The sequence below is a fragment of the Tachysurus vachellii genome, chromosome 6, assembly GCF_030014155.1.
Source record: "Tachysurus vachellii isolate PV-2020 chromosome 6, HZAU_Pvac_v1, whole genome shotgun sequence".
NCBI lineage: Eukaryota > Metazoa > Chordata > Actinopteri > Siluriformes > Bagridae > Tachysurus > Tachysurus vachellii.
Window position 1 is genome coordinate 10,920,837 of NC_083465.1, and position 12,468 is coordinate 10,933,304.

At 40.5% G+C, this 12,468-nt stretch overlaps 1 protein-coding gene across 1 annotated transcript in view; it reads left to right on the forward strand.

Annotated features, from left to right (window-relative positions):
* Positions 1 to 12,468, forward strand: part of lrpprc (leucine-rich pentatricopeptide repeat containing) — a 48,040-nt gene that overhangs the window by 25,106 nt on the left and 10,466 nt on the right. The window contains exons 25-30 of the mRNA XM_060872151.1: positions 913 to 1,019; positions 4,326 to 4,394; positions 4,632 to 4,722; positions 5,927 to 6,069; positions 10,249 to 10,417; positions 10,567 to 10,693. Coding sequence (XP_060728134.1) covers positions 913 to 1,019; positions 4,326 to 4,394; positions 4,632 to 4,722; positions 5,927 to 6,069; positions 10,249 to 10,417; positions 10,567 to 10,693 — 706 coding nt within the window. The remainder of the gene's footprint in view (positions 1 to 912; positions 1,020 to 4,325; positions 4,395 to 4,631; positions 4,723 to 5,926; positions 6,070 to 10,248; positions 10,418 to 10,566; positions 10,694 to 12,468) is intronic.

Genomic DNA, 12,468 nt, shown 5'->3' on the forward strand with positions numbered 1-12,468 from the left:
TGAATCTGTGCCTTTTTTAAATGTTTTATTTCTGTTACCGTGTGTGTGTGTGTCAGAGACCCAGGCCTCCAGTGGGTCTTGTTGAAAAACCTATCCAGTCATGTATTTAATGATCCGTGCCCTCGTACATGCCACGGAGAGGGTTTAATGTTTTTGTTTGGAGCCGAGTGTGTTTGGAGTATTAAGGATTTGAGACCTCTAGGCTGGGTTGGAGGACCACTTTATCCCTCCACTCCCCCATACCCACCTTAACCTTTCCCACTGTCACTTAGACACACAGCAACCTCGTGGCCCTTCCCCAAACACACGTTAATGTGATTTCTGTGAAATCTGTGCCTTTGAATAGAGAAATCAATTCTGGTGGAATTATCTCTTTGCTCTATTCACTCTATTGAGATGCAAATCCCTGTCAGGCTTTGACAGCGTGTGTGAGTGAAGTAAGAGTGAAGTGCACCAGTGGATGTGCAGAAGTGCTTGAAGTCTTCCAGTGAATGAGGGAAGTGTGTGTATGTAGGTAGATGAAGTGATTTGAAGCTTCCTGCTAAACACAAGAATGTCCATACACTCACTGTGTGTGTACAGATGCATTTTAGTTAAGCTGAAAGCACTCGCTCACCCTCTCTCTTGTATATACATACACACACACACTTGGTTGAAGCCTGATTTAGTGTGATTGCATTGAGGGTCTTACTGTTTGGGCTGCAAAATTATTATTATAATTTATATAATATATAATATTATAATTATTAATATTATAATATTAATATATAATAATATTAAAATTATATAAATATAATTATATATATATATATATATATATATATATATATATATAAAAATAATTTTTTTTTTTTTTTTTACGATTTACTTATAGACTCCTATAGATTGTTCTCTATCTCACTCTCTCTGCAGCTATGGACTTTGTGAGCCAGGAGCGTGGTGAGATGATGATGCTCTACGATCTTTACTTCGCATTCTTGCAGACGGGCCGCTACAAGGAGGCACGCAAAATCCTAGAGGTGGGAACGCCGGCATTGTAGAAGCGCACGGTTATTTAATGTAAAGCTACAAAGTCATTTCCACTTTTAACCGACTTTGGCCACAAAGCTGAAATTAAGCTATTCATTCCATGCAGTAAGCAAAGCAGGGGGCAAGAGGAGACAAGCGTGCATAACAGTACGAGGGTGATTATGAAAAGGGCAGCTTTGATTAGCAGTCTGAGCACAAGTGCTCTTTGCTGAAGTTTCCCCTAAGTGCTCAGGTGTTGAGCCTTATTTCTTAAGTGGGCACAAATGTGGTCCACTCAAGAATTTTCTTCTTATACACACACATACACACACACACACTTCATACAAGAGTCTTACCCAGGTTAACGTCTCTCGACTCTGTTACTCTGAGATATGAGCACTGCAAATGGATTTTTCTTGCATATCGTGCTTGTATTTAATTGTCTGCTGAGGATTTCCTCTCTCAATCTTTCAGCGTCTCTAGAACACCACTGACTTTGAGTCTCCTGACATGTTTGAAATGGCTTTGGGGCAGCTTTATAGAAGTCGTGATGTCTCATGAGTCTCCTCTTCCTCTGAGAAACAGCCCTAACAAAACCACTATAATATTTATTTAGTCAAGCCTTACAATTTCACCCCCTCTGTAGAACTGTACATATTCGCTATGCTTGGTGTAACATTGCAAAAATAGCTGCCTTCACTCATTTAAATGATTGTATGTTCATTGCCCTTTCCAGTGCAGAAGTGGCTGTTTTTGGTTTTGGACTCCTCTCTATATTTTCTGATGCTGAAAGTCTGTCCTGATTTTATGCAAAGAAAGAGATTTAGTGTGTTGAGTTATACAGATGTTCCTACATAAGTAACAGAAGTAACAGCTACCTAATCGTGTTATTATATTGGTAGTGAAACATCAAAATAGCAGTCCAGTGTATGGCATTCCCTTTCTTAATGTGATCTAAAGTGATGGTTGTTACAGAATGTGATATATTTTTGGTCAAACCTTTGTCTTTTAAGATTGACGTTAAACTGCTTTTGTTCTTTTATGTGTTCTCCAAACACTTTTTGGTCATCCTCACCCTTACAGTCTGTTCTCTGTAAACTCTGACAGTTTATCTTTTTTAAATATATTATTCAAATTATTTTGCATTATGCTTTTTATATTCGTCTGTGAGATGCGATATTTTATTTATTTATTTATTTTTTATTCGTTTTATTTGTAAAATAGTCTAAAAAGCTCTTTTAGAACCTATGGGGGATGCAAACTTTTGCACTTAATTGTATAACTTGACATGAACTTTCTACTGTCTCCAAAGCTGTCAGATATTTTGAGCACTTAGACAGATGGATGTGCGATATATATTTTCCTTCCCAAAATGAATATTTTCATCACTTTTGACCTGGAATAGCATGTGCTGAATGACTGAATAATGTCCTACTCAGTACAGTTGTATCCTATCACACAATAATCTCCATTTTGGGGAAATACTATGAGAGCATCTCATGTCATTAAGCAGATGAAGCTGACGTTTGAGAAAGCGTCCTGTATGCTGGTGTTCTTTGATTGACAGGCGAGAGAAGAATGTAATCCCGCCCACTCGGATGGCTGTGTCATCGAGCGTGTTTTGGTCTTAGATGCCATTCGAATGAATATGTCCGATCAGATCCTGTAGTGTTGTGATTTAATAACACAACTCTATGTACTGAACACTACATTTCCCGTGGCAGGAGAGTTTCCATTCTTGATTTTGCCCTAGCTGTCAATCAGTGTTCAGTCAGTCTCTTATAGCCTACTTGAAAATGTGGTTCAGTCCTCCTTACCTCAATAATGCTCTCTGTGTTAGTGGAGCATCAGGAGTGAGCGCCTCACGGCCAGCCACAGGGTTAAAAGCCCTTCTTGTTCCACCAGGATGTGTGATTTTTAGTGTAGCGCCACTCCTCAGACATCCGCTGACTAATTAAAAACAATGATATCTATGTAGCGCTGACAGATACTGGCATCAGATGTGACCCAGACCGGAGCCGTAAGTGCTGCAATCGAGTGTTCGGCAGGTGATTTTTTTTTTTTGTCTGTAATTGTGAGATTATTAATAACAATAATAGTGGGTAATTGCACGAAATGAATGTAAACGATTTGATGTAATTAAGATGGTTAGGAAGCAGTGCTGAGGGAGTGCTAGGTGTAAACTCTTGCTACAGAACGTGACCCATGTTGAAGAGAGCGAGATTCGTATGTAACTATTTTTAAGAGCTGATTCCTGAATGTACTCCGGTGTCGTTCGTGCCACACACTAACAGCAGAACAGTTAAAGGCAGAAGATATTGACAGTATTGACATTACAGTGCATTAGAGAGAATGTTAGTTTATACACCAAGTCTTACAATAGCTAATTAGAATTAGAAATGAATTCGTAAATAAATACTGCGGTATATGCATTGTTGTGGTACGAAGGTATTATTTTGACTAATTTCTTTTTTTATGAAGTGTGCATGTGTGTGTGTGTAAACAGAAAAGGGTAGGCCACATGTTCAAATCTAAAAATAGCTGAAATTCAAGTTTCTGAAATCCTGTAGCAAAGATTTCTAACCTTTTTCAGACATTTTTAGAAGAGAAACAGCACTATTATTTGAACTGACTTGTTTTCTTTAGAGAATTTCTAGGAAACACACGATTAAAAGATAGCGTGTTAAACTTTACAGTGCCTCTACAGTTTAAAACAGACAATTACAACAATTACATCATTTGTGTTTTTTAGTTTTAATCGTATCGCTTCTGGGAAAACAGTGAAAATGTTTTAATGATTCATTCTGATCTAATTTACAACCAACCAAATACTATCTAGAACACTTTTTGGTCCCAACCCTAAATATAGGCATGTTATTCTTCTTTCAAACCATCTCCTGTTTGTCAAAAAGATGGGTGGAGATTATATTTGCCTGTTGTGGTTCTGTAATACGAGTAACCGATTGGTACCGATCCAGTGTGCAGTGGTTGAATGTCTACTGTATGGTCTAGGATGAATTTTACACAGCTGAATATGAGCAAAGCGCTCGGGTATGTTTGATAAGTCATCCTTAAACTGCTTAGCGGTTGGTCTGAAGATTACGCGTATCTCAAATACTATTGGTCAAGCCCTTCGACACATTTCTTTCCTCGCGTCCTGTTTTACAAGGAAGTAGTAAAACAGTCAATCAAATCATGGCTTATGTCTGTCGTGACTTTGGCTCAAAATATCACCTGTTTTGATTTGCATGTGCTAGCAGTTTGTTTTTGTTTTTACAACATGTGTTTACATATTAATGTGAATTTCTGTCTTACAGACCCCTGGGTTAAGGGCAAGAGCTGGCCGACTACAGTGGTTTGCAGAGAAGTGTATTGCATCTCAGCAGGTCAGAATTGCTCGTGCACACAGTCATGCTCATCCACAAACTCATGCACAAACATAATTGATCATGCAAAAATTATTGCACATGCCTTTTGAACAAATATCCCTACCCATGCACATGCTTGTACTCATGCCCATCCACTTACCCACATTCATGCACATGCATACGCACAGACTCGTACACATACTCAGGCTCATGCATATGTTCATGCTTATGCACATGTGTATTTCCTTTTGCTAGATGGAGCCTCTTGAAAACATGGTAGACATGACTGCAAAGCTGTTTGAATGTGACCGAGATGAAATGTACCACTTCATGCTGCGCCTTTGCAGTAAGTTCTGTGTGACACACAAAAAACATGCAGATGTGTACACACATACAATTGTGTTTGTGAAGCTGCACAGCTGGTGTGAAGGTCAGTGGATGATTGTGATAGTGTGTAGACAGTACATTGTTCAGTACATTGGTCATTTACCCTGCAGTGGAGAAGCACTGCACATCTGTTCTGTGTGTGTGTGTGTGTTTCTGTGTGTGCACGCGTGCTTACAACAGAGCCGGAGTCTCAGAGGCCCACAGACACACACTTAGCCTCACAGCACTTGATTGTTCGCACAGCATGGAGCTGAGTGTCGCCAATAGCTTCCAGCAGAGAGCTAAAATGTGTGTGCACTATGCACATCTGTGAGTGTGTGTGCAGATAGACCAAACCAGATGAGCGGTTGTACAATGAGTTATTGTTCTATCTTCATCACACTTCCAAATCGACCCAAAAGGGAAAAGCCAAGAGGAGCTCATGGTCCCATTTGAAGGAAATTTCTAAATTAATTCTCTAGTTAGGAAGCTGATAAAGCCGTGCTTACACCTCCAGTTGGCCAGCAGCTTTGTCTTATTGTTCAGTATGTTCTACGCTGTCACACAGTGGACGGAATTCACAGCGATTTAACGCACAATGCTTAAAATTAGGATTTTCATCTAAGGGAAAAACAAATCAGCATGATCATTTGGTTAACCGGTGGACTAGAGATAGTCAGCAAGATGATTTGCATTGTAAAATCAGGCTAATTATGTGATCTAACCGAATATAGCTTAAATATGTGATCAAGTGCTATGAAAACCTCTAGTAATGCTTTGTAGGAGTATAAAGCAGCAGTGTAAAAGCCACAAGGAAACCTGGTCGTTTTTCACTGTACAATTACGGCATTTTGACAGACTTAAATTCTGTTTAAATAATAATAACTTTTTTCAAATAGAACAAAGTGATGAAATGCACAATTGCATTAAGCATCAAGCTACAAAGTAGGAGGTGAAAATGGTTCTCCTTTACTAGTCATCTCCCCTGCCATTGGTTTAAGACGGTCACCACCGATTTCCCACAGTGCTCTGCAGGTCTTTGAAGCCTCAAATACAGTTTAGAGAAAAGGTGCACACTTTGTAATAAACCCAAAGGTATGGCTGGAGTCGGTGTATGTGTATATGTGTAATGGATTTATTTATAAGACTTTGTCCTTGACCACCACCCTGTGTTCTGTCTCCAGAGGACATAAATGACTGGCAAAAGGCAGAAGGGGTCTGGACTAAGATGCAGGAGGAGAATGTGATTCCCAGAGAAAGAACCCTGCGCCTGCTTGCGGACATCCTCAAGAGCAACAACCAGGAGGTACCCTTCGACATGCCTGAGGTAAAAGAAACCCACCAGATTTGTTCAAATTCAACCTTAATGTCGGTTTCTAAATGTTACGAAAAGGATTTTAAGATGATGGTTAAATTCCAGATTGTTATCATGTAATACAAATGCAATCTTTTAAGCCAAGACATGTACATTATACAATTGGATAGTGTAACTTGCAGGCAGGGGGGCACGGTGGCTTAGTGGTTAGCACGTTCGCCTCACACCTCCAGGGTTGGGGGTTCGATTCCCGCCTCCGCCTTGTGTGTGTGGCGTTTGCATGTTCTCCCCTTGCCTCGGGGGTTTCCTCCGGGTACTCCGGTTTCCTCCCCCGGTCCAAAGACATGCATGGTAGGTTGATTGGAATCTCTGGAAAAATTGTCCCTAGTGTGTGATTGCGTGAGTGAATGAGTGTGTGTGTGCCCTGTGATGGGTTGGCACTCCGTCCAGGGTGTATCCTGCCTTGATGCCCGATGACGCCAGAGATAGGCACAGGCTATCTCAGGTAGTTCGGATAAGCGGTAGAAGATGAATGAATGAACTTACAGGCAATGGAAGTCTACCTCAAACATAATCCTTTCCATAGAATTATAGATTCCTGCTGTCCAAGATTACTGCCCCTTTACATTAGTTGTCTACCCATGAGCAAAATGATTTTATTTCACCAACAGCAGTGCTTTATTGTACCATGTCAACAGACTGAGCGCTTGGATGAACGTAACTTGGTAAGATCGGGCACTCAGTTTGTTACCCAGACCCTGAGGCTACATTAGAATAAGAATCAGATTTATTGGCCAAGTGTGTTGACCCACACAAGGAATTTGGTTCCAGCAGTTTGTGACTATCAAAAGTACAGACATAAATAACACTGTACTATACAAGAAAACAATGCAGACGATGAGATTCAATATAGACAGAATGAGTATAAAATATGGATATACAGGGAGTGCAGAATTATTAGGGAAGTTGTATTTTTGAGGATTAATTTTATTATTGAACAACAACCATGTTCTCAATGAACCCAAAAAACTCATTAATAGCAAAGCTGAATATTTTTGGAAGTAGTTTTTAGTTTGTTTGTAGTTTTAGCTATTTTAGGAGGATATCTGTGTGTGCAGGTGACTATTACTGTGCATAATTATTAGGCAACTTAACAAAAAACAAATATATACCCATTTCAATTATTTATTTTCACCAGTGAAACCAATATTACATCTCAACATTCACTAATATACATTTCTGACATTCAAAAACAAAACAAAAACAAATCAGTGACCAATATAGCCACCTTTCTTTGCAAGGACACTCAAAAGCCTGCCATCCATGGATTCTGTCAGTGTTTTGATCTGTTCACCGTCAACATTGCGTGCAGCAGCAACCACAGCCTCCCAGACACTCTTCAGAGAGGAGTACTGTTTTCCCTCCTTGTAAATCTCACATTTGATGATGGACAACAGGTTCTCTATGGGGTTCAGATCAGGTGAACAAGGAGGCCATGTCATTAGTTTTTCTTCTTTTAGACCCTTTCTTGCCAGCCACGCTGTGGAGTACTTGGACGCGTGTGATGGAGCATTGTCCTGCATGAAAATCATGTTTTTCTTGAAGGATGCAGACTTCTTCCTGTACCACTGCTTGAAGAAGGTGTCTTCCAGAAACTGGCAGTAGGACAGGGAGTTGAGCTTGACCCCATCCTCAACCCGAAAAGGCCCCACAAGCTCATCTTTGATGATACCAGCCCAAACCAGTACTCCACCTCCACCTTGCTGGCGTCTCAGTCGGACTGGAGCTCTCTGCCCTTTACCGATCCAGCCACGAGCCCATCCATCTGGCCCATCAAGACTCACTCTCATTTCATCAGTCCATAAAACCTTAGAAAAATCAGTCTTCAGATATTTCTTGGCCCAGTCTTGACGTTTCAGCTTGTGTGTCTTGTTCAGTGGTGGTCGTTTTTCAGCCTTTCTTACCTTGGCCATGTCTCTGAGTATTGCACACCTTGTGCTTTTGGGCACTCCAGTGATGTTGCAGCTCTGAAATATGGCAAAACTGGTGGCAAGTGGCATCTTGGCAGCTGCACGCTTGACTTTTCTCAGTTCATGGGCAGTTATTTTGCGCCTTGGTTTTTCCACACGCTTCTTGCGACCCTGTTGACTATTTTGAATGAAACGCTTGATTGTTTCGATGATCACGCTTCAGAAGCTTGGCAATTTTAAGAGTGCTGCATCCCTCTGCAAGATATCTCACTATTTTTGACTTTTCGGAGCCTGTCAAGTCCTTCTTTTGACCCATTTTGCCAAAGGAAAGGAAGTTGCCTAATAATTATGCACACCTGATATAGGGTGTAGATGTCATTAGACCACACCCCTTCTCATTACAGAGATGCACATCACCTAATATGCTTAATTGGTTGTAGGCTTTCGAGCCTATACAGCTTGGAGTAAGACAACATGCATAAAGAGGATGATGTGGTCAAAATACTCATTTGCCTAATAATTCTGCACTCCCTGTAGAATGGATAAAATATATAAAATATGAATATGGAGTATGAACGGTCAGTAATGTACATAAAGTGTGGGAGTGCAAATAACAATATTGTGCAATATGCTTTTTGTGCAATATATAGCAGCAGTAATGCCTGTAATATATACAGATGATTTGATGACTGACAGTCCTGATAATGCAGTACTTATGATAAGAAGCAGTGAATATAATTATGGTGAGTTGTTGATCAGGGTGATTGCCTGGGCAGGGTTCCCACGCGTCCTGGAAAACCTGGAAAATTAATGACCAATGTTCCAGTCCTGGAAAACACATGGAAAATGAGAGAAAACACAAATTGTCCTGGAAAAAAATCTTGTTGCCCTGGAAAATTATTATTTTTAAATGTTCTTGATCATTTAAAGAACAGTTTACAACTGGTCGAAACAATTAACGTTAGTAACAGTCTTGTGTTGGCGGTTTCAGGTGCTAGAATGGTTTAAGTGCTCGCATGTTTTCAGCAAATGGTTAACGGGTAAGCAGGTTATATATTAACCTTGTTAATCTGAATATCATGTTTGCATGTATCACAGCAAACTAAAGCATGCATGACAGCATTGGCCTGATAAAGGAAAGGGTATTAATATATGCGGTCTTTTTATTTTATAAATGTTGAAATTTCATTCACATGACAAATTGTCTTTAAAAGTAGGCCGTGAATCTGTGAGCCTTGTCTTTTTTTGCTAAATTTGAAATGTCCTGGAAAAGTCCTGGAAAATGATCTCTGAAAAAGAGTGGGAACCCTGCTGGGGAAAGAAACTGTTCCTGTGTATGGCAGTTTTAGTAAGCAAAGTCCTGTAGCGCCTGCCAGAAGGGGTTATGTCCAGGGTCCATTATGTGCTACACTAGCTATATATATTTACAAAAGGCGTTTGGAGTTTCATTATTTGTCATCTACATTAAACACATCAAACACATATTTATTTATTTATCTATTTAATTATTTATATATATTTTTCCTTCACCTTCTTTGAGGTGGAAAATTGCATTCATGAGATTGTTTTTAATATTATTTGCAGGCACAATTATACAGTTCATTGGTACATATATTCTCTCTCTATCTCTTTCTATCTGTGTCTGTCTGTCTCTTGCCCTTTCTCTCTTTCTCTCTCTCTCTCTCTCTCTCTCTGTGTGTGTGTGTGTGTGTGTGTGTGTGTGTGTGTGTGTGTGTGTGTGTGTGTGTGTGTGTGTGTGTGTGTGTGTGTGTGTGTGTGTGTGTGTGTGTGTCTCTCTCTCTCTCTCTCTCTCTCTCTCTCTCTCTCTCTCTCTCTCTCTCTCTCTCTCTCTGTGTGAATCTCTCTCTCTCTCTGTGAATCTCTGGGCATGTGGTAGCCTAGTGGTTAAGTTGTTGGGCTAACAATCAGAAGGTTGTGAGTTCGATCCCAGGTCCACCACGCCGCCACTGCCTCCTGAGCAAGGCTCTTAACCCTCAATTGCTCAGCTGTATAAAAAAATTAGATAACGTAAGTCGCTCTGGATAAGGGCATCTGCCAATTGATGTAAATGTAAATCTCTGCTTTGTGCCCCATTTCTTTTTTTTTTCCCTCCATTTGCTCTTCTTTTCTTCAGATAACAGTTTAACACTTGCATCTTGTGGTGATTATTCCAAACTGTGATGAATCAGAAGGATGTATATTTTGTGTTATATATGTGCAGATGTGGTATGAACAGCCTGAATCTGACGAGCATCCTGGCGATGTCAAGGAGGAGAGTTTGAAAGTGGAACAAAGTACTGGTTCCACTGTGTTTCGTTCGAAAGCAGCTACTAAACCCCATGATTATCACCTCACTGTTATGACTCTGAGCAAAAAAGGGAAAGTTGAAGGTATGCTAAATCCCAACCCTGTTTTACTTAGTGGTAAAACCCTCGTGATTCTTTTTACTATTAATTAGGTATTAATCTAGCTTTCCTTTTTCAGAAATGTGTATGCTTTATAAGACCTTAATGTTTCTCTTTTTTTCCTCTTCCTACAGAGGCCTTTAAGGTGGTGAAGGAGACACACAGGCAGGGTTTGGCACTGGGAGCTACTTCATATGACATTCTCATCAAAGCCCTGCTGGCCAGAGGAAACCTGAACACTGCCATGGAAGTAAAAGACATGTGAGTCTGCCTGTGTTGGTCATCCTCTCACTCTCAGTTTGTCTTGTGTAATTTGCTTCATATATCATTTTCACTCACAGTGGCAGATGATCATAGAGAAGCTTTGGCGAAAACATGGTTAGCAATCTAATACTCTTTGACATCTTTGTTTCAATAACCTAGCATTACACAGAGGCTAAGTGGTTATCATGTTGGCACTACACTTCATAGGTTGGTGGTTTGATTCCCAACTCTGTCGTGTGTGGAGGTTGCATGTTCTCCCTGTGTTTTAAGGGTGTCTTCCTGGTACGCCAATGTCCCCCAAAGTCCATATACAGGGAGTGCAGAATTATTAGGGAAGTTGTATTTTTGAGGATTAATTTTATTATTGAACAACAACCATGTTCTCAATGAACCCAAAAAACTCATTAATAGCAAAGCTGAATATTTTTGGAAGTAGTTTTTAGTTTGTTTGTAGTTTTAGCTATTTTAGGAGGATATCTGTGTGTGCAGGTGACTATTACTGTGCATAATTATTAGGCAACTTAACAAAAAACAAATATATACCCATTTCAATTATTTATTTTCACCAGTGAAACCAATATTACATCTCAACATTCACTAATATACATTTCTGACATTCAAAAACAAAACAAAAACAAATCAGTGACCAATATAGCCACCTTTCTTTGCAAGGACACTCAAAAGCCTGCCATCCATGGATTCTGTCAGTGTTTTGATCTGTTCACCGTCAACATTGCGTGCAGCAGCAACCACAGCCTCCCAGACACTCTTCAGAGAGGTGTACTGTTTTCCCTCCTTGTAAATCTCACATTTGATGATGGACCACAGGTTCTCTATGGGGTTCAGATCAGGTGAACAAGGAGGCCATGTCATTAGTTTTTCTTCTTTTAGACCCTTTCTTGCCAGCCACGCTGTGGAGTACTTGGACGCGTGTGATGGAGCATTGTCCTGCATGAAAATCATGTTTTTCTTGAAGGATGCAGACTTCTTCCTGTACCACTGCTTGAAGAAGGTGTCTTCCAGAAACTGGCAGTAGGACTGGGAGTTGAGCTTGACCCCATCCTCAACCCGAAAAGGCCCCACAAGCTCATCTTTGATGATACCAGCCCAAACCAGTACTCCACCTCCACCTTGCTGGCGTCTCAGTCGGACTGGAGCTCTCTGCCCTTTACCGATCCAGCCACGAGCCCATCCATCTGGCCCATCAAGACTCACTCTCATTTCATCAGTCCATAAAACCTTAGAAAAATCAGTCTTCAGATATTTCTTGGCCCAGTCTTGACGTTTCAGCTTGTGTGTCTTGTTCAGTGGTGGTCGTTTTTCAGCCTTTCTTACCTTGGCCATGTCTCTGAGTATTGCACACCTTGTGCTTTTGGGCACTCCAGTGATGTTGCAGCTCTGAAATATGGCAAAACTGGTGGCAAGTGGCATCTTGGCAGCTGCACGCTTGACTTTTCTCAGTTCATGGGCAGTTATTTTGCGCCTTGGTTTTTCCACACGCTTCTTGCGACCCTGTTGACTATTTTGAATGAAACGCTTGATTGTTCGATGATCACGCTTCAGAAGCTTGGCAATTTTAAGAGTGCTGCATCCCTCTGCAAGATATCTCACTATTTTTGACTTTTCGGAGCCTGTCAAGTCCTTCTTTTGACCCATTTTGCCAAAGGAAAGGAAGTTGCCTAATAATTATGCACACCTGATATAGGGTGTAGATGTCATTAGACCACACCCCTTCTCATTACAGAGATGCACATCACCTAATATGCTTAATT